Raw genomic sequence first — 21,942 nt, 5'->3', positions numbered from 1 at the left:
GTCTGAGCAGTGCTGCTGGGCTCAGGTGGGGAGGAGGACGAGGGACGGGTCTCTCACAGAAGAAACAGGGGCGATGCCTGGAGAAGGGCAGCGACTTAGATTCTGCACCCCATGGTTGCGGGGTGGGGGAGGGGCTCTAGTTTCTGACAAATTGTTGGATTTTGTTATGCATGTTCCTGAGAAAGACAGCACAGGTTGGGGCCCTAGATCGTGCGTTTATGGAGGAGAGGCTTTGGGGCCAGTGTGCCCACAAGTGGTCTCAGACAACTTCAGGAGCTGAATGAATGACACCGAGGGGCACCCGAGGCACTCACTGAGCGCACACCACCCGTCAGCCAAGAGGGTAGGGACCCCCAGCCCCCGGCGCTGCGTTCCGCCCCCAAGGGAGGTGGCACCCATTGCCCAGCGATGGCGCGTACCTCCCGGCCTGTGCCCTGTGGCCCTGGGCTCCAAGAGAGGGCGGGAGTGCGCAGAGCGGAGAATGTGCAGGCCAGTGAGGGAGGGGGCAAGGGGGACCGGGTGCGCGGGTGTGGGAAGGTCAGGTCAAGGGGCTGGTCAGGCCGGAGGTGGGCGTGCCGAGAACGCGCTACGGTGTCTGCGCTCTCTGGTGCGCAGCGGGGGCGGGAAGGCCCCGCCCCCCGGGGCGGCGGGATTAAAGGCCACCCCGGCGGGCGGGGACCGAGACAGCAGCCCTCACCCGCAGTGCTCTCGGCTGCGCTCCGCCCAACGCTAGTCCCGCCGGCCGGCAAGTCCGGCGGCCCCGGCGCAGCGCGTTCCGCAGAGCGCAGCCGGACTCCCACGACATGAGCATCAAGAGAGGGCACTAATCTGTGGCGACGATGTCACGGTTCGGGGCCTCAGGTCCTGGTTGGGGGCTTCTGCTGGCGCTGCTGCTGGCGCTGGGAGAGCTGCCGCAGGCGCGGGCCATCGAGAAGGACCCTAGCCAACCTTCAAGCCAGGGCTTCCAGGTGGTCACCTTCAAATGGCACCACGTCCAGGACCCATACATCATAGCGCTCTGGATACTCGTGGCTAGTGTGGCCAAGATCGGTAAGCGACCCCGGGTCGGACGGTAGTGGAGTTCTAACTTCGCCGCGACTTTCCTTGCATCGATCCCGTCTACGACCCCAGGGACAGAGCGAGGCGCCCGCCTCCCTCCGGGTCTGTACCGGGTCCACGGTCTTCCCTGTGAAGGGGGCGCGTCCAGCATCGGATGCCCCGAGGTCGGTCCAAGAGCACCGCGCCCAGCCCCTGGGAATCAGCCCTTGGGGTCAAGCAGGGCGAGGCTCAGGGGCTGCGAGCCTGGCCGGACCCGGAGCGGCCTTGCTGGTCCCTGACAGTCACCCGATTCTGCCGGGCAGGTGCAGTCTCGGAAGCCCGCGCGCTCCGGGCTCCCCGGGCCCGCGTTGGGGACTCAGTTTGCCCATCCAGGCCTGCGTACCGCGTGCGGCTCTGCTCCTGCGCCCGGTTTTCTGTCTGTCGGGCTCCTGGGGCTCGTTCCTGCCCTGAGAGAGGGAATGTACTTGCCATCAAGCACTGAAGCGATACTTTGTTCCCAGAGCAGAAGGGAAGACGGTGCCACTTAAAATTAAACCCAGTAAAATTCTATTTATAGGAGCGATTTTCCCATTGAGAGTGTTTCTCTTTTTAAAACCCCTGTCAGTTTTCTCTTAATTTGCTCCAGAGAACCAGCAAAGTGAGGTTTGCCCTTACTCCTGGGCAAGGTGATGGGAAGGTCAGCTTCCCTCAGAGCTTAGAAGGACTAAGGTGTCTAAGTGTTGGTGAACACCGGGGAGGTCTTAGTTGAGGCGGTGGAACTGTGAAAGCATTTGTAACTTAACTTGAGGGGACCCAAGGGAGAACCCATTGAGAGGTGGTGTGAGGTCCCCTTCGTCCGCCGACCCCCCACAGAACAGTAGGTGGCAGGGACAGATCACCAATGATTTTGGAATGGGAAGGGGCAAGGCAAAGAGAAGAGGGCCCCTTCTGGCACCTTGGGGAGTACTGATGCCCTGGGCAGGACAGGAGGGACAGATTTGGGGCAAGACCTCAGAGGACTTTGGACCCGGAGCTGGGGGGTATCTGGCAGAGTCCGGTTGCAGCTTGTTTTCCCTTCACTTCCTGCTTGTGCCAATGGCCTCCCTTGACATCCCTCTCACTTCTGCTCTTAGAAACTCTCTGGATCCCTCTGCCTCCTCCCTCCTTGTTCCTGGTGTCTGTGCAGCACCTTGGCCCTGCCTGCCTGGTCACCTTGTTTACTTTGCTCCCCACTGGGCTTTCCAGTGGGGGTTGGGGTTGTGATGTCAGGAGTGAAATGTGAGCACTAAGAGGGGGGTCTCATGCTGTGTCTCTGACAGATGCCTCTGCCATGGGGAGACCACTGACACTGGTCACGCCCAATGTGACATTTACTGGGCAAATCCAGACAGACTCAACCTGAGGCTCTGGGCGCATCCTGCACTGATATTCATACTGCCCACCTAAGAACTACATGTTTCTGAGTCAGAGTGTGTGTATGTGTGTGTGTGTGGGGGGGTGTCTCTTCCTCTGCCACCTCTTTTCTCTGTGAAACCGCCACAAGGGTAATGACGTGTGCAGGATGGCCCCGCAACACTCTGGGAGGCGGCACCCCTGTTGTGCAATCAGACATGCACTGTCTGTCTAGTCCCAGTATCTGCACAGGTATGGAGCCTGGCGTATGAAAACCCAGTGACAGCCATTAGGACACTAGCTGGTCAGCCTTGAGTGGGGATGGGGCACTGGGAGGGCAGCACTGACCCAGAAATTTGTTACTGGTCCAAGAAGAGCCATGGCCTGCAGATCTGTGAGCCCTTGAACCGTCGGAAGAGGGCCTTCTCTGGATGGAGCCACCCACTCCAGCAGCTCCAGCTTTCTCTCATGGGCAGGGCAGAATGTGTTTTCCTGCCAGCTCTCACCATTTAAAAAGGCTCACCTTAACAGCACCACACCCCATATGTTGTTGTAATCCTGGGAGGCTGGGGGTGGGGGGCTCTCAGGAGGATCCCAGAGAGAAGACCCACGGCGCCAACCAAGCACTCCTGGAGTGCCCTCTGGCCCCGGCTAGGCCTTGCCCCATCCCTGCCCACACAGTTACTCTGTATTTGGAGGCTCCTGCTACAGGGGCATCAGGGCCTCATCCATGGATAGGCAGCCCTGCAGACACTCAGTCTCTCCATCTTAAAAAGTAAGCTAGGACTCTCCCCATGCCCACGCCTCTCCCATCCTTGCTCCCTCTCTGTCCTTCCTTGTGACCCCCATAATTCTATCCCCTGGAACCCACTGTACTGACCTTTCCTAGGTCCCCAAGCTCCTTTCATGGCTCAGCATGGGCCTCACATGACCCCACCTCTTTTCCCCACGCACGGGAGTGCTCCCACCCCTACTGTCTTGTCCTGTCCCCATCGTCTAACGCTGCTGTTCTCTCCACCTTGGGCCTGTTCCTGGGCCTGGCCCCAGGCCTACCCTAGTCCACTCTCCCTGCACTGTCCCACGCCCAGCACCTCCTGGTACTGGCTTGGTGCCGGGGCCCCATCTCCAGCCCGGGGTTCCCTATAAGTGCAGCAGGTAATCAGGCATCTCGGCACAGACATCTCCCCACACTTCAGATGGACCCCCCCACACACACATACTTCTTGGCTCTCTAGGCTCAACACCAAAGCTTAACAAATAAGCTGAACCCACTGCTCACACTTAGCCCCACAAACCAAGGATCAGCTTGAGCCAGTCACCTCATCCTCATGGTCCAGACTCACTCCCGACCAGACCCTGCTGTGCTCCAGGCCCTCCACGACTTGGGTCTCACCCTCTACTGTGCTCTCTGCAGTGAAAAGCAGAGCTCTCACCTGATTACTGCTGGACTAAGCCAGGGGCTTCCCACTGCCCAGCCCTCTGCATGTGTGTTCCCCTGTCCCTGAAATTCTGGACGTACAGTTAGGACCTGACTCAGGGAGCAGGCTTCCACAGACATCTCCTTTCCTGTGCAGCCATCCCTAGTGCCCATCACTCAAACCCCTAAAGACCACTCACACCCATGCCTTCACCTGACTGGAGGCTGCATGGCTGTGGGTCCAGCCTGTGCACAGATGAGGGACGTGTTTGGATCATAGTGCACTTCCTTCTGCCCTGCAGTCCAGGGTTCACTCTTGTGAAGTTACTTGGCCCCTGTCATCATTTAAAATGGTCAGGGATCATCCAGACTATTTGAGTCTCAAGTTATAGGAACAGGAAAGCTAGATTGATAATGATTTCCAAACATTTGTTGTGCCTCATACATGGTTCTCAGTTCTCAGCCACATATGCTCCTTGTGTTGGAAAGGTTAGACTGTGGGAGAAACAAGGTAGAGGGACCGTGAGACACAGGCTGTAACTCATGCACATGTTTCGAGGCGGCTTCTCTGCTCAATGGCTAGGAACAGAGGGCAGTGGAGAGTAGGATCCTGGACTGGGTTCTGCCACTTCACAATGCAAGGAGCAGGTGTGCTTGCTGTGCCCATAGATGCCTGAGACCCCATGTCTGCAAGCTCCCTACATGTATACATTTGGGCTTATTAGTCAGGTAGAGAATGAGATTGAAGATCCTTACACAATGAGATGGTGTCTACCCCTGGGTGGATGGGAGGCTTCCTCTAGAGCAGTGGTCCCCAACCTTTTTGGGGCCACGGATCAGTTTAATGTCAGAAAATATTTTCAAGGACCGGCCTTTAGGGTGGGACGGATAAATATATCACGTGACCGAGACAAGCGTCAAGAGTGAGTCTTAGACGGATGTAACAGAGGGAATCTGGTCATTTTTTAAAAATAAAACATCGTTCAGACTTAAATATAAATAAAATGGAAATAATGTAAGTTATTTATTCTTTCTCTGTGGACCGGTACTAAATGGCCCACGGACCAGTACCGGTCCGTGGCCCCGGGGATTGGGGGCCACTGCTCTAGATCAGCCTGGAACCCTGGGACATGTGCTTCCCTGAGGGTCCCAAGTCTACAGCTGCCACACCAGGGTCATTTTGGACCTTGGATCAGGCCAGGCTTTCTCTCTCTAATAGTGTTTTCAGTCCTCAGGCCTCCCCTGGCTGTGTGGCTTCTGTCTAAACACCCTGCCTAATAATAGATTTCTCTGAGGTATAGCTATTGGGCACTGGGCATCTGCCCTGACCATGTTCCGGCTGTGGGGAAGGCTTGGGGTAGTATTTATCTCCTGGGGTTAATTCCATGTGCTCTGGGCCCCTGGCTGCACCTGACCCCTGTGCTGCTCTTTCCTCTGCGCTCCTGAGCACCCCCTGCCATACTCTCCTCCCTGCACCTACTGAATCTCCCTTGTTTCTCTGAAGGTAATACATGAGAGGGTCTGGAGGAAAAGGATGGCCTAGAAGGACAGAGCGACCAGCAAGAGTTCCCAGTGAACCTTATCCTACCAAGAGTAAACAAAGTCAGTGGGCCCTAGCGGACCCCAGCCCTGACAGGACAGATGGAGTTAGAGGACGCATCATCCGAGGCCTGGAACCAGGGACTCTCCCAAGAGTCTACAGGAGGGAGGGTTCCATGCTGGAGGTATAAAGTCTCCTTTCTCAGGAACTGCCCATGGGAGAATTAGCCCCTGGCTGTAAAATAATCCATGGGCATTTGAGCTAAAGTATTCCTCTGGAATATACTGAGGAAGGGGACAAAGGTCGGGAAGTATGATAGCACCCAGTCCTGCCTGCTCCATGGAGGGGACTCCCCAGGGAGTCTTCCACCTGGGCCAGCTTCCCGTAAGTGTCCAGGAAACACTCACTACCTGTTCCCAAGACATCAAGCCCCGCTTTGAAGTCTGGCCCTAGGTCAGCCTCGGCACACACAGGTTCTGTGACGTGAATGTAGGAGTTTGATGAAATTTACCTCTGGGCTCTTTAATCTTTCAGTCAGCCTCACATTTTCTTTCTTCACAGATGTATCAGCCCCCATCCCCCAGCTCTGGCACCTCCAGAAAGGTTCTACTCTTTCCTAGTTGGATGGAGGTGGGTTTTCCTGCCACGTGTGCAGAGGCCTTTGTCATGTGCTCCCCAGGAGCCAGGGAGTGTTTAAAGTTGGAGTTTCCATCCACACATCCTTTCCCCAGTGTCTCCCCACTCCATTTCAGCAGCAACTTCTACCAGGAGATGTGCTCCCAGAGAGGGTGGGGTGCTCCGGGTATGACGAAGGAGGCCAGCCAAGGTCAGGGCCAGCCAAGGTCAGGGCCAGCTCTCCTCAGCTCCTCCACCTGCCCTACCCTGGCAGGTGTTGTGAGTGTCTCTCAAAGAAGGGGCTTTCTGGCTCTGCCCCGGCCAGGGTGCTGTAACAGGCTGCTCCCAGGACCAGCATGCCCATGGCTCTGAGTCTGGCAACTGGCAGCTCTCTGGTGCTGGGTCTCAGACACCAGGCCTTGGGGTGCTGGGTACTGGGGTGTTGGATCTCAGGTACCAGGTGTTGGTGTACCAGGTCTCAGACAGCATGTCTTGTTGGGCACAGGCTCTAAGTAGAGCCCATTTCCCTACCCCTCAGCATTGGAGCCCAGACGGGGTGGTTTCCTGCCTGAGCCGTGCTAGGCACAGTGGGTCCCAGTCTCCTGCGCTGGGAAAAGCTTCAAGGAGGCTGGGGGGTTTTCCTAGTGTTTGGGTCTGAGGTTTGCTCAACTGGGGCAGGTTGCTGCCCCCACCTGTGCCTGTACCTTGCTCATCCTCTGACTTCCAGCCCTTCTGAGCTCCCACCTTTATTCCTGACCTCATGCACTTATTTCCAGCCTTTCCCTATCTCCTCATAGCTTTATCTTCTATCTCCCCTGTCCCTGTTCCGGCTGAGGGGAAAGCAGCGCTGGGTGAGTCCAGGTGCCTGCAGTGCCCTCCCCACCCAGCCCTCTTGCACAGCCCAGCAGGTTGGGGTGGTGAGCTCCAGGGGCATGTGGGCTTGGGGTGGGTGATTGCATGGCAGCTTCCCATCCACCCCACTGTCACCCTGCGCAATGGCTTTCCTTGGCTTTACCTGAAGCTCAGATTCTGCACATACACCCCTACACACACACACACACACACCGCCCAGACAGGCAGTTCGCCATCATGCTGAGCCCCACCTACCTGGGATCTCTCCTGCCCCACCCCTTCTGAGCTCAGAACCCTCTACCCCTCAACCCCCAGCTCCCGAGGATCCCTCCACAACCAGGACAGTGCTACAAAGGCAGGGACTGTGTCCTTCTGTTCCTGCTGTGTCCCCCAAACCTGGAGCCTTTGCCACCCCCAGCAGTGCTCCTGCACATCTGCTTGTGCAGAGGTGATGAATGAATGAATGAATGAATGCTCTGATGAATGTCAGCTTCTCACCTGTCTATAAGATTTCAACAAACCGTTCAGATGCTAGGCCTGGGAAGTGGCTACATAAGCTTCTCAAGCAAATTTTTTTCCTCCAAATTGCCACACAGCCTTGGTGAGCTGAGAGGCACACCCTATGACAACACCCTCCAGGCAGGCAGACCATTGACAAGCAGCGCCAGCATCAGCTCAGAGCACCGTGGGTGTGTTGGCATTCAGGGTGGGGAGCAGCATCACTCCACAGAGAACTTGCCTGGGTGGGCCGGGTCCCTGGGAGTCGGCACGTCCATCCATGCAAGTCTTAAGTGCCCTCTACCACAGGCTGCAATCTGCTGCCCTGTTTGCATCACCATCAGACCTTCTGAAACAAGACAGAATGAATCCGCCAGGTCCTGACATGTTGGCATCTAGAGACAGGCACCTGCACAGGTCTTGGCTCATGTACCCTCCTGGGATGCAGTCTGGAACTTGGGTTCCAGGCAGGCTGACCACTTCAGTACAGTGCCGATTCTTTGGGGCTTGAACAGTTTGATTTATCAATGCAATTCAAAATGCTTGAGCTTTTAGCAGCCACAGCTCTGGGAACTAGATGAGCTCTCACCAGTGTGAATTTAACAAATGCTAGTGTCGCTATCTGCCGGGCACTGCTGTAGGCCAGGAGGCAACTTGGAGCAAAACAGGCCCGAACCTTGGAGGGTAGCATTCCTGTGCAGGAACAGACAGACACGGTCATGCCACGGGATAATGGCATGAAATGCATTAGTGAACAAATGACAGGAGGAGTGAGCCCTGTGGGTGAGGGGGAAAACATTTTCAGGGGTGGAACAGCCAGTGCAAAGGCCTGCAATGGGTGTGTGTGGGTGTGTCTGAGGAGCAACTTGGAGGACCACCAGGGGACAGGTGGGAAGTGAGGTCAAAGGGGACAGGGAAGTGGGGCCGTGAGGGCTTCTGAGCCTGGGAGAACTTGACCCTAATGGGAGAAATAAGACACCAGGGAGGGATGAGGGTCACCTCATCAGCCCATAAGCTGAGCTACCCCAATGTGATTTGTAATGTGGCAAAACCACTCTGATTGTATACGTTCTTTCCAATAACACTTTCAGAATAAACAAGTGAGAAAACCAGTGCGTATGTGTGCTAGGGTCTGGTCAGAGGTGCAGGATCTTTCCTGAGGAGCTGCTGATGGCCCAGGTGAGACAAGGCCCACAAGGCTGTGGTTTGGGCCTCTGTGCCTCCAGCTACCCAGGAGGGCACAGGCCTGGGAGGAAGGAGGGTGCATGGTGATGGTGCCCAGCTCTGTCAGACCCGAGCTGCATGCAGGGGTGGCATCTACATACAGTGACCACTGGCAGCACCAGGGCTGTGGGACCCTGTGGCTAACCCCTGGGAAGCACCGGAGCAGGGGCAGTGCTGAAGTGGCCATTCTTCAGGTCATGGAAGGCAAGGCACGTGGGCGGGCCCAGGGTCCTTCTCTGGAGCTGATTGTGTCTCCAGTCTATACATCTATAACCCAGGTATTCATTCAGTTCTAGAAAGAGGTGAGAGCCCCATGGTTTACTGGGTGAGGGGTCAGATGGTGGACAGGTGCAGGCTTCCCTTTGGGGGGGCAGTCAAGATGGGCCTCAGAGGACAAGAGAAAGGCTCGGGGGAAGAATGCTCAGACAGAAACACCAGCCCAGGGGGCCCCAGTGGGTGGGGGGCCAGGCTATTTGGGCTGTAGTGGTAGGTGGTCAGGTCCTGAAGATGGAGATGGGGGACAGGGAGAGGTTGAGCCAACTTGTCTCTCAGGCACACACACACACACACACACCCCGCCCCCAGTAGAAGGCTCTGCTTCAGGCACAGACATGGCGCCTGCAGACACACCAGTGTCAGCTCCAGGAAGGTGTCCTGTGAACCGTTCCAGCCCCAGCCTCCAGCCTCCAGCCTCTGGGGGCAGAGGTAGACCAACTCCCATCAGGGCCAAACCGGAGAAGGGCAGGGCTGCTGGGGGAGGGTCGGGCTCTGTGTCTTCCCTCCGTGGACCCACCACCTGCCGAGCTGTCATGCCAAAGTCCAACCAGGTTTGAGTTCTCAGCTGAAAAGGGCTTTCTTGCAAAGGCAGGATGGGAAAGCTGCAAGTGCCCGTTTCTAACTGCTTTTGGAACAATGCAAAGGGTGGGAACCACCAGCTCAGGGGGCTCTTGTTCTTCTTGGATTTAGTCAGCCCCAGTTTTGGGGTGCAATAAGCACAGTGCTGTCACCTCTCCCTCATGCTCTCCCTTAGAACTTGGCCCCCATGTGCTAGGCACTCAGCACAGTTCTCCTCTCGCCACCGCTTGCTATACAGACATGCATGTGAACAGGGCAGCACCACCAGGGAGGCCCGCGTCTGTGCATTTCCATGTGTGTGTCCATGTGTGGCTGTCCATGTGTGTGCACGTGTGCGTGTATGTGCACATGTGCATGTGTGCACTGGTTTTTGTGGGGCTGAGGGTTTCAGTCTGTGGCACTAAGATCTATTCCCCATGTGTCCCTAAATGCTGGGCCTGGGTTTGAATCCTGGCTCTGTCACTCCCTGGATCCGCGGGACCCTCAGTTACCTCTGTGGCACCAACACTTCCTGGGGGAGGTCAGTAAGGAGTGGGTGAAATTCGGGCCAGACAGATGGTGGCAGGCGCTGAGGGGATATCTGCCTAACTATTGAGTTCTTGTCACCCCCACACGCATCTGATGGGGTGTCGGCGTGGTTGCTGTGGAACCCTGGACACAGGGTCACCAGGGAGGTTCTCTGGACCCAGCCTAATAGGAAAAGCTGGGTTCTCAGGGGAATAGGCTATAGACAAGCCTGGGGGTTCAAGAAGAGGCTGAAGCCACCCCTTGGCCGTCCCTTGGCTGTGCCCATTGGAGGCTTGGCCCACTGAAAGTATGTTGTGGGGTCACAAAGACCTTCCCAGCACCCCCAGGGCAGAGCCCTAGAGCAGGCCTGTACAGGGTGCTCAACACCAGTGTACCAGAGAGGCCTCAGTCTCCTGCTACTTCCCAAAGGCCAACTCAGAGGCTGGGCTCCCTGAAGGCAGATGTCAGTCTGTGGTGACAGCAGTCACTCAATAACTGAGCAGAATATGCCATTGAGTGCACATTCTGAAGCAAAACCACACTTCCTTGTATGGAATTGTTGCCCATTTCCATGTCTTGCTTCTTCAGCCAAGAATCTGGATGAGAAACCAACTGCCCACATCACCTGGGGCAGCAGCTAGAAGCCTGATGGGACCAGCAGAGCTTGGCCTGTTTAGTTGCCTGGGGGCAGCTTCAGCCATCTCAGATCAGAGCTTAGGGGGTTGAGGCTGGGCCAGGATCCCAGCTCATGGATCTCCTGGGGGGAAGCAGGAAGGAAGAGGCTGGTCATTGTACCCAAGTTAATATCACCCTACCTGCAACTTCATGGAATTTGAGGACTCTTCAGGGCCTCCCACACCATGGCTCCTACCTGGTTTGTGGCTGCCTCCGAGAGAACTCGTGGTCACCTTGTGCAAGGGCAAGCTGCTGTCCCCTCTGGATCTCGGTCTCCACAGCAGGAGTGTGACCACCAGCAGCACCTCTCTCCGGTGTGGCTATGAGGGTGGACTCAAGCAGGTGAATGAGTGCACAGAAAGTACAAGGGGCCTGACCAGGCGGTGGTGCAGTGGATAGAGCATCGGACTGGGACGCGGAGGACCCAGGTTTGAGATCCCAAGGTCGCCAGCTTGAGCATGGGCTCAGCTGGTTTGAGCAAAAGCTCACCAGCTTGGACCCAAGGTCGCTGGCTCGAGCAAGGGGTTACTCAGTCCGCTGAAGGCCCACGGTCAAGGCACATATGAGAAAGCAATCAATGAACAACCAAGGTGTCGCAACGAAAAACTAATGATTGATGCTTCTCATCTCTCTCCGTTCCTGTCTGTTTGTCCCTACCTATCCCTCTCTCTGACTTTCTCTCTGTAAAAAAATAAATAAATAAAATAAAAAAGAAAGTACAAGGGGCCTGGTGGGCTTCCTGTGAGCATTGTAATTACCCTGCACAGTGCCCAGCACGTAATAAGAGATCAACGAACAATAGTTGATTAAAAATGAAAATGTCAAGACAGCTTTACAGTAGCCACAGACACCTATATCTGAGGTAGGCCTTACAGGACCCAGCAGGGTCAGGGGCCAGTGTCCTTCGATGCCATGTAAGGAGGGGACACAGCAGTTCTGCCCCCACACACCTTTTACCTGCAGCATCTTGGTCCTCACCTGTCCTTGAGGTAGGAATGATTTTGTGGTCCCATCCAGGTGGATGCTGGCTTCCACCCACTGTACCCCCAGCTACAGGCTAACATCAGGTAACTTCACGGACCTGGCCAGGCTTGTAGGGAGTGCATCTCCTGTGATGGTGTTGGCCCCACCCAGGTGCACCTCACACCATGCCCACTAATTTACCTTTTTTCTTCCACCGTCTAACAGTGCTGGCGCTGGCTGGTACAGTGTGGTTAAGATTTGTAGGGATCGTCATGACTGCCATTTAAAAACAGAGGAGGGGTCAGGTATGGAGTGGGGCCTCTGGACACTGGCACGACATGTAGGTGCTGGCCAGTCCAAGCATAGCCCCCTCGCTGTATTCCCCCTACCCCCATAAAGCTTACTTTTCTGGAGATAAACTGGAAAATGAAGACAGTGTAAAGTTTCTGAGAAGTCCCTGGGGTTGTCAAAATCTTTTACTCATTAACTCAATAATGCTGAGAATGTGCAGATGGCCAAGGCACTCTCAGCCCCGGTCTGGCACGAGCATTGCCCCGCACCCTGCCTCTCAGGGTCCCGAGGTCTGAGAGGAGCATGTCCTGACCAGCACTCCCTCTGGCTTGGGTGTTCTCCATAGGAGGCACTGGCAGGTGAGGACGGATGCATGTGGCCAGCCATCCAGGGACGGGACAGGCTATTTTCTCTGAATGAGAGAAGCCACTCCAACGCCCTGACCACCAGCTCGGGGTCAGGAAGCCCCCAGCCCCAGCCGGTGCCCCAGGCCACTTCCCAACTATCTGTGGCATCCTCCAGCTGGTGTGGGGTGGGGCGGGGGAGGAGAACAAGGGGATTTATCTTTGCACTCACCTTCCCTCAAGAGCCCCTCGCACTACCCACATGGGGGGCACCTCCAGCGGGCTTTGTATTTAAATTCCTGTTTTGCTTGTGATCTGAAATTTTGTTTCCGTGTTAATGAGCTCCATTTGAATCTACTGACAGAGCAGTGTGCCTTCCTGAGCCCATGCTGGTGTCTTGCTAAGTGTGTGGCGTGTCCTCTGTAATCCTGAACTGTGCTCGTGGCCTGTGGCTAACACAGACTGAGTGGAACTTCTTGGGCAGAGACCTGATATGGCACAGAAGTGTTTGCTCCCAGGAGAGGAGCAGGAAGGATGCCGGCTGCCCTGGAAGCTCTGTCCTTGACAGAGGCCGTGCCTGTGATCCATGTGTGTGGCGGCCACCATCGGGAGAGGCGCTGAGGGCAGGCAGCCCTTGAGCTGAGTGGGTCCATTTACCAGCCCAGCCTCCTGCACGAGCCTGAGGGCCGTGTTCAGCTGTTTTCAGCTTAAATCCAAGCTGCCGGGCCTCAGTGCCTGACTGTGGGTGGTTAAACAAGACACTCTCCCAGGGAAGAAGGGTCTCCAGCTTCTTGAGGTAGCACTCCATGCCCCCATCAAGGGGAGCAAGGGAGGGTCTGGAGTCCTTGGGAAGCCTGGCCCCAAGTCTGCCTTCCTGCTGTGAGAGCCATTTGGGAGCCACAGCCAGGCCCAGGAAGGCTTGTGCACGCCATGGTGAAGGGGTGTACACATCATGGTAGATGTGCGCATGCTGTGGTGGGGGCGTGTGTGGGTCATGGTGGGGGGGGGGTGTGTGCATGCTGTGGGGGGCGATGTGGGGTGGAAGATCCTTCCTTCCTGTTGCCCCAGCCAAAAAGCTAAAACTACGAGAAAATAATGACTACTTTTCCCTTTTGCTTTCATCAGGCTTGGGGAAGAAGCACTCAATACATTTTCCTAGCAGGAGTCTAATTTTCATCTTTACAACAGCTCAGAAAGGTCTAGACTATCACTTTACAATGAGAAAACCAAGTCTAAAAGAGATAAAATACTAATAGCTTGTAGTAAGTGGCAAGACAGGTCCCTCCTACAGAAAGCTGTCCAATGTGCAGGAATGTGACCCTGACTCCCGCATAGGTGCGGCTCCATGAGGGCCCCTGCAGCAGTGGGGTGCGGGGGTGGGGGCAGCTCCCAGCCGGGCCGTCAGCAGGGTTACCTACCCTTGGCCACCGGCCCTCCTGCATCTGGGGAAAAGAGTGGGATGAGGGGACACAAAAGCTGCCCCCCATGAGGCTGTCTTGGCTCTGGGTTTGCCTCCAGCTTTTGCCCGCATCTGCCTCAGTGAACTCTCCAGGCTCGGTGCCTAGGTGGGACCTCCGGCCAGGTGGTGTCTCATCCTCCCACCTTGGGGAGCCCTTTGTCCTCTGGCTGTGCTGCATCACTATCAAAATCAACAGTGCCATCACTTCATGCTGCTGTGTGACCTGTGACAAAGTCCTGACTTCAGGGGATGGAGCTTGGAGCACCCTGATAGTGGTGATTGTGGGGATATGGTGGCCACGTAAGCAGTCACTGCCTTGTTTATGACACCATGGGACATTGCCCACATGTTGTGTCTGCAGGAAGACGTCTTCAGGGAAAGTGGCCTTGCTGGGATTTTTACATGAAGCTATAAAGGTTCATGGGATCCAGAATCGCTCCCCTTCAGAGCATCTGTTTGCCAAATCCTTGTAGCTGTTGGGGGCTCCGTCTTATTCCTACAACCCTACCCCAAAGTGAGGTGCCTGCGCTTTTGCTTTGGTAGATTTCACAATGAGTGTGATGGTTACAGTCAGTCTCCAGCCCTCCAGCCAACAACATCCCCAACTGAGGGTGAGATTTTTCTCCCACAAAGGCTTCCCATGATATAGTGAACCTTTACTTTCCTGAAACTTAAAGCTGTGAGGAAGAACACTCCCTTTGTTTGCCCAGCTGCGGGAACCTTCAGCTTCCACATTCTGTGAAAGGTGCCCACCACAGGTGCCCTTCCATGACCTTATCTCCATCACGTGCAGGGAAAGGAAGCTCGTTTGGTGCTGGCCCAGACCTGCGTGACTCTAGGTGACACCCTCACTTCTACCTGTCTTCTCTGCTTTCGTCACACTGGGGATCAATGAGTCATTTGTCGAATATGGTCTCAGTGACCTGATCACCAGCTACTCACTGAAGTCATGCCCATGTGTCACTCAGTCATCAGCTTGATATGTGCCTAGGCTCTGCCCTCCCTCTTCCGAGAGCCTGGTGGGGCCTCCGCCTCCACCCAGCCCACCCCTAACTCCAGGTGCTGTTTTTATAGGCCCCTCGCCTCACCCAGATTTACCTGCCCTGGACCCTCAGTTTATCTCACACCTGTTCCAGCTTCACTTGAAGATAAATCAGTAGGAATCATATAATCTGAAGAACTTCTCTAATCTGAAAATTTGTATGTTTCACTAAATTGGGGGCATTTGGCTATTATTTCTTCAGATTTTTTTTACCCCATCCATCCTCTCCTCTCCTCTTAGGACTCCAATTACTCATAGATGGGCCTTTCCCTGGTGCCCTGCAGGCTACGGGCTCTTCACTGTGTGATTGTCTCTTCATTCTTCAGACTGGATCATTTCTATTAATCGATCTTCAAGTTTACCGTTTCTTCTGTCCTATCTGCTGTTAAATAAGCCGATACATTGCATTTTTTCATTCCAGTATTGAACTCTTTAATTCTAGAACTTCAATTTGGTTCTTTCAGATATCTTCTGTTTTGGGGTCGGTTGACTACAACCCATAGGTGGGTCACCTGTTTTTGTAAATACAGTTATTGGAACACAGCTGTGCCCATTTGGTTATGTGTGTTAAGGCTTTCTTTGTGCTAACTGGTGAGCTGAGTAGTTGCAAAATAGACTGGACAGCCCACAAGCCTAAATGATTTACTGCCTGGTGCTTTTTGCCATTTATTTAACCCATCCCCCACTCCCTTCTTCTTTGGTAACCATCAGTGTTTCCTCTGTACTGATAGTTCTGTTTCTGATATGTGTTTTTCTTTTCAGATCCCACATGTAAGTGAAATCATATGGCTTTTGTCTTTCTCTGTCAGATTATTTCACTTAGCACAATATCCTCTAGGTCTATCCAGGTTGTTGCAGGATTTCACTCTTTATATAGCTGACTAATGTTCCATTGTATATATGTACCACATCTTCTTTATCCATTTATCTATTGATGAACATCTAGGTTGCTTCCATATCTTGGTTATTACTAGTAATGCTGCAATGAACATAGAGGTGCATATATCTTTTCAAATAATGTTTTTTATCAGATGAGTACCCAGAGTGTAATTGCTGGAACCTGTGGCAGTTCTATATTTAACTTTTTGAGGAACATCTATACTGTTTTCCATAGTGGCTGCATCTTTTCTTTATATTGTCACCAACACTTGTTAATTTATTGATGATAGCTATTCTGACAGCTGTGAGGTTATTTTATTATGGTTTTGATTTGCACTTCCCTGATGATTAGTGATGTTGAGCATCTTTTCATCTATTGGTCATCTGTATATCTTCTTTGGAGAAGTGTCTATTCAGATTCTCTGCCCATTTTTTTATTTTATTTTTTAATTTTATTTTTGGAGTTATATTGTGTGGTTCCTTATATATTTTGGATAGTAAATACCCCTTATCAGATGTATCATCGAAAAATATCTTCTCCCATTTGGTAGGTTGTCTTTGTGTTTTGTTGATGGTTCACTTTGCTGTGCAGAACTCTTTAATTTGATTAAGTCTCATTTAAAAATTTTTAAGTTTGTCCCTGGCTGGTTGACTCAGTGGTAGAGCGTTGGCCCAGCGTGTGAAAGTCCCAGGTTCAATTCCTGATCAAGGCACACAGGAGAAGTGCCCATCTGCTTCTCCACCCTTCCCCCTCTCCTTTCTCTGTCTCTCTCTTCCCCTTCCGCAGCCAAGGCTCCATTGGAGTAAAGTTGGCCCGAGTGCTGAGGATGGCTCCATGGCCTCCACCTCAGGTGCAAGAATGGCTCCTGTTGCAATGAAGCAACACCCAGATGGGCAAAGCATTGCCCCTAGTGGGCTTGCCAGGTGGATCTTGGTTGGGCGCATGCAGGAGTCTATGCCTCCCTGCTTTTCACTTAAGAAATATACAAATAATAAATAAATTTAATTTTGTTTCCCTTGCTCAAGGAGGCATAGTCAAAACAAATTTTGCTAAGAGAGAGGACAAAGAGTTTACTATCTATGTTTTCTTATAAGAGTTTTATGGTTTCAGGCCTTACATTTAAATCTTTAATCCATTTTTAGTTTATTTTTGTATATGGTATAAGAACATGGTTCCATTTTATTTTTTTGCATGTATATGTCCAGTTTTCCAACAACACTTATTGAAGACACTGTCTTTACCCCATTGTATTTCTCTGTCCTCTTTGTCATAGGTTGACCATATGAGTGAAGATTTATTTCTGGACTTTCTATTCTATTCCATTGATCTATATATCTGTTTTTATGCCAGTACCATACTATCTTAATTCTTGTAGGTTTGTAATGTAGTTTGAAATATGGAAGCTGAATTCCTCCCACTTCGTTTATTTTCAATATTTCTTTGGCTTTTGGGTTTTTTTTTGTAATTCTATATAAATTTCAGGTTTACTTATTCTAGTTCTGAGACTATGCCATTGGTATTTTAATAGAGATTGCATTGAATCTGTATATTGTTTTAGGCAATTAGGACAGTTGAACAATATTAATCCTTTCAATCAATGAGCAAGGTATAGTCTTCCATTTATTTGTATCCCCTTCAATTTCTTCAATGTTTTATAGTTTACAGAGTACAGGTTATTCAATTCTTTGGTTAAATTTATTCCTAGGTATTTATGCTTGTGGATGCAATTATAAATTGGATTACTTTCTTAATTTCTCCTGTTGATCATTTATTATGATATATAGAAATGCAACACAGAGATTTCTGCATACTGATTTTGTATCCTGAAACTTTGAGTTCACTAATTAATGCTGAAAGTTTTTTGGTGGAGTCTAGGATTTTATATATATATATATATATATATATATATATATATATATATATATATATATATATATATAAAATATTATTTGCAAATAAGAGTTTTACTTCTTCCTTTCCTATTTGGATGCCGTTTACTTCTTTTCCTTGTTTGATTGTTCTATCTAGGACCTCCAATACTATGTTGAATAGATGTGGTTAGAGTGGGCACCCTAGTTTTGTTCCTGATCTAAGAAGAAAAGCTTTCAGCTTTTCACCATTGAGTATGATGTTTAGCTGTGGATTTGTCATACATGGCCTTTATTATGTTGAAAAATGTTTTTTTTCTATGCTCACTTTGTTGAGTTTTAATCACAATTTGAATTATGTCAAATGTCTGAATTTATTGCGATGATAATGTGATTTTTGTTATTCACTTTGTTAACGAGATGTATTATGTTGATTGATGTACTAATGTTGAATCATCAGTGCATCCCTGGTATAAGTTCCATGTGGTCATGGTATATGGTCCTTTTAAAGTATTATTGATGCCTGACCAGGTGGTGGCACAGTGGATAGAGCATTGGACTGGGATACAGAGGACCCAGGTTCAAGACCCTGAGGTCACCAGCTTGAGCATGGGCTCATCTGGTTTGAGCAAAAAGCTTACCAGCTTGGACCCAAGGTCGCTGGCTTGAGCAAGGGGTTATTGGTCTTCTGTAGCCCTCCTGTCAAGGCACATATGAAAAAGCAATCAATGAACAACTAAGAATGCCACAACGAAAAATTGATAATTGATACTTCTCATCTCTCTCCGTTCCTGTCTATCTCTCTCTCTGTCTCTGTAAAAAAAAAAAAAAAAGTATTGTTGAATCAGTGTGCTAATATTTTGTTGAGGATTTTTGTATCCGTGTTCATCAAGGATATTGGCCTGTAATTTCCTTTCTTTGTAATGTCTTTACCTGGTTTCGTTATCAGGCTAATTCTGGCTCCATAGAATGAATTTGGAAGCATTCCTCTCTCTTTGATTTTTTGAAATAGTTTAAGAAGGATAGATATTAATTTTTCTTTTAATTTTTGAACTCAGCTGTGAAGCTATCTGATCCTAGACTTTTATTTGTTGGGAGTCTTTTCTGATTACTACTTCAATTTTATTGCTAGTAATCAGTCTTTTAGATTTATTTCTTTTTTTTCTGATTCAGTCTTGGAAAGTTATATGCTTCTAGAAATGTATTCATTTCTTCTAGATTGTCAAATTTATTGGCATATAATTGTAGTATTCTTAAATCATCTTTCATATTTCTGTGGTGTCAGTTGTAACTTCTCTTTCACTTATGATTTTATTTATTTGGGCACTCTCTCTTTTAATCTTGATGATTTTGGCTACAGGTTTGTCAACTTTGTTTATCTTTTCAGAGAATCAGCTTTTAGTTTCATTGATCTTTTCTATTTTTATTTTAACTTCTATTTTATTCATTTCTGCTCGGATCTTAATTATATCCTTACTTCTGTTTACTTTAGGTCTTGTTTGTTCTACTTTTTCTAGTTTCTTTAGGTGTAAAGTAAGATTTTTCTTTAATTTGAGATTTGTCTTGCTTGTTGAGGTAGGCCTGTATAGTATTAACTTTCTTCTTAGAACTGTTTTTACTGCATCCCATAAAATTTGGAAAGTTGTGTTTTCATTTTCATTTGTCTCAAGGTAGCTTTTACTTCCCATTTGTTTTCCTCTTTGATCCACTAATTATTAGTAGCAAGGGCATGTTGTTTGGCTTGCACAGATTTGTGGGGTTTTTTTCTAGTTTTCTCCCTGTAGTTGATTTCTAGTTTCATGCTATTGTGGTCAGAAAAGATGCTTGATATGATTTAAATCTTCTTGAGGCTTGTTTGTGGCGTAATATATGATCTATCCTGGAGAATGTTCCATGTGCGCTTTAAAAAATGTGTATTCTGCAGTTTTGAGTAAACTGTTCTATAAATTTCTATTAAGTTGATTTTGTTTAATGTGACATTTAAGGCCATTATTTTCTTATTAATTTTCTGTCTGGATGATCTGTCCACTGATGTCAGTGGGTTATTAAAATTCCCTAGTATTATTGTATTACTGTGAATTTCTTCCTTTATGTCTGTTAATATTTGCTTTATATATTTAGATGTATTGGGTGCATAGATATTTATGATTGTTATATTGACCTCTACTTGGATTGACCTCTTTATAATTAAGTAATGTCCTTCTTTTCCTTTTTCTACATTGTTTCAAAGTCTATTTTGTCTGATACAAATATTGCTACCTCAACTTTTTTTTCATTTCTCTTTACATGGGATATCTGTCTCCATTGTTTTACTGTCAGTCTGTATGTGTCTTTCAACTTGAAGTGAGTGTCTTGTAGGGTGCATATAGATAGGCCATGTTTTTTAGTTCATTCATCCAGTCTGTGTCTTTTTATTGGAGCATTTAACCCACCTACATTTAAAGTAATTAGTAAGTAGGCATTTATTGCCAATTTGCTAATTGTGGGGTTTTTTGTAGTTCTTCTCTGTTCCTCATTTCTTTCCTGTGGCTTCCTGGTTTCTTTAGTGTTTTGTTTGGTTTTCTTTCTCCTTATTCTTTGTGTATCTTTTGTGGGTTATTTTTGTGGTTTTCATGAGGTTTATGTATATCATTCTATATCCATAGCAATATATTTTAAGGCAATAAACATTGAAGTTTAATATTTTCTGGCAGGGAGGCCTGGTGCATGTGGTAGTGAAAAGACTTTATTTTTATTCCCCTACCTATGCTTTATGTTTCTGACATCACATTTTAGATCTTATTGTTTTGTGACTCTCATAATTACTTATTATATAGTTTGAGTGGATTTTGGCACTTTTGTCTTTTGATTGTCATAGTATTTTTTAATGTCTGATTCACTATATTTATTAAATATTCGGCTTTACCTGTGAGAATTTTTTCTTTCTCACATTTTCTTATGTCCGATAAGGTCTTTCCTTTTATGCTTGAAAAATATCCTTTGCCATTTCTTGTAAAGCTGGTTTAATGGTAAGGAATTCCTTTAGTTTTTATTTGTCCAGGACATTCTATCTCTCCTTCAATTCTGAGTGATAACCTTGCTGGATAAATTATTCTAGGTTGTAGGTTCCTTTTGTGCCACTCCCTTCTGGCCTGTGACTGTTGCTTCTGAGAAATTAGCTGATAGCCTTATGTGGTTTCCTTTGTATATGACTAGTTGTTTTTCTTTTGCTGCCTTTAAAATTGTCTGTTTATCTTTAACTTTTTCCATTTTAATTACAATATTTCTTGGTGTGGGTCTCTTTGGGTCCATCTTGTTTGGGACACACTATGCTTCTTGGACCTGGATTTTCATTTCTTTCCCAAGTTAGACAAGTTTTCAGCTATTTATTTTTATTTTATTTCTTTATTATTTTTTTTTCATTTTTCCGAAGCTGCAAATGGGGAGGCAGTCAGACAGACTCCCGCATGCGCCCGACCGGGATCCACCCGGCACGCCCATCAGGGGGCGATGTTCTGCCCTTCTGGGGCGTCGCTCTGTTGCATCCAGAGCCACTCTAGCACCTGAGGCAGAGGCCACAGAGCCATCCCCAGCGCCCGGGCCATCTTTGCTCCAATGGAGCCTTGGCTGCAGGAGGGAAAGAGAGAGACAGAGAGGAAGGAGAGGGGGAGGGGTGGAGAAGCAGATGGGCGCTCCTCCTGTGTGCCCTGGCCGGGAATCGAACCCAGGACTCCTGCACGCCAGGCCGACGCTCTACCGCTGAGCCAACCGGCCAGGGCCAGCTATTTATTTTTTAAATAAAGTTTCTATTCCTTTCTTTCCTTTCCTTCCTTCCTTCTTTCTTTTTCCTTCCTTCCTCCCTCCCTCCCTCCTTCCCTCCCTTTTTTCCTTCTTCTAGTATCCCTATAACACGAATACTTGTGCACTTGATGCTATCTCAGAGGTCCCTTAAACTATTCTCAATTTTTAAAAAAATTCTTTTGTCTTGTTGCTGTTCTGATTGGTTGATTTCCACTAGTCAGTCTTCTAGGTTGCTGATCTGTTTTTCTGTTAAAGATTTTTCATTTCAGTTATTGTGTTCTTCAGCTCTGCTTGGTTCTTTATTACACTTCCTGACTCTTTTTTTTTTTTTTTTGTATTTTTCTGAAGCTGGAAATGGGAAGAGACAGTCAGACAGACTCCCACATGCGCCCGACCGGGGTCCACCCGGCATGCCTACCAGGGGGTGATGCTCTGCCCCTCTGGGGCGTCACTCTGTTGCGACCAGAGCCACTCTAGCGCCTGGGGCAGAGGCCAAGGAGCCATCCCCAGCGCCTGGGCCGTCTTTGCTCCAATGGAGCCTCGCTGCGGGAGGGGAAGAGAGAGACAGAGAGGAAGGAGAGGGGGAGGGGTGGAGAAGCAGATGGGCACTTCTCCTGTGTGCCCTGGCCAGGAATCGAACCCAGGACTTCTGCACGCTAGGCCGATGCTCTACCACTGAGCCAACCGGCCAGGGCCTGTTTT

General features: G+C 49.7%; 1 protein-coding gene across 1 annotated transcript in view; it reads left to right on the top strand.

Annotated features, from left to right (window-relative positions):
- Positions 1–686: 686 nt before the first annotated feature.
- The window catches only part of SLC9A3 (solute carrier family 9 member A3), a 47,137-nt gene continuing 25,881 nt past the window's right edge, over positions 687–21,942 (top strand). The window contains exon 1 of the mRNA XM_066243079.1: positions 687–1,050. Within this exon, the coding sequence (XP_066099176.1) occupies positions 840–1,050 (211 nt within the window). The 5' untranslated portion in view covers positions 687–839. The remainder of the gene's footprint in view (positions 1,051–21,942) is intronic.

This window comes from Saccopteryx bilineata, chromosome 1, assembly GCF_036850765.1.
Source record: "Saccopteryx bilineata isolate mSacBil1 chromosome 1, mSacBil1_pri_phased_curated, whole genome shotgun sequence".
Classification (NCBI taxonomy): domain Eukaryota; kingdom Metazoa; phylum Chordata; class Mammalia; order Chiroptera; family Emballonuridae; genus Saccopteryx; species Saccopteryx bilineata.
Note: the sequence above shows the minus strand (reverse complement) of the source record. Positions and strands in the feature narration are given on the sequence as shown.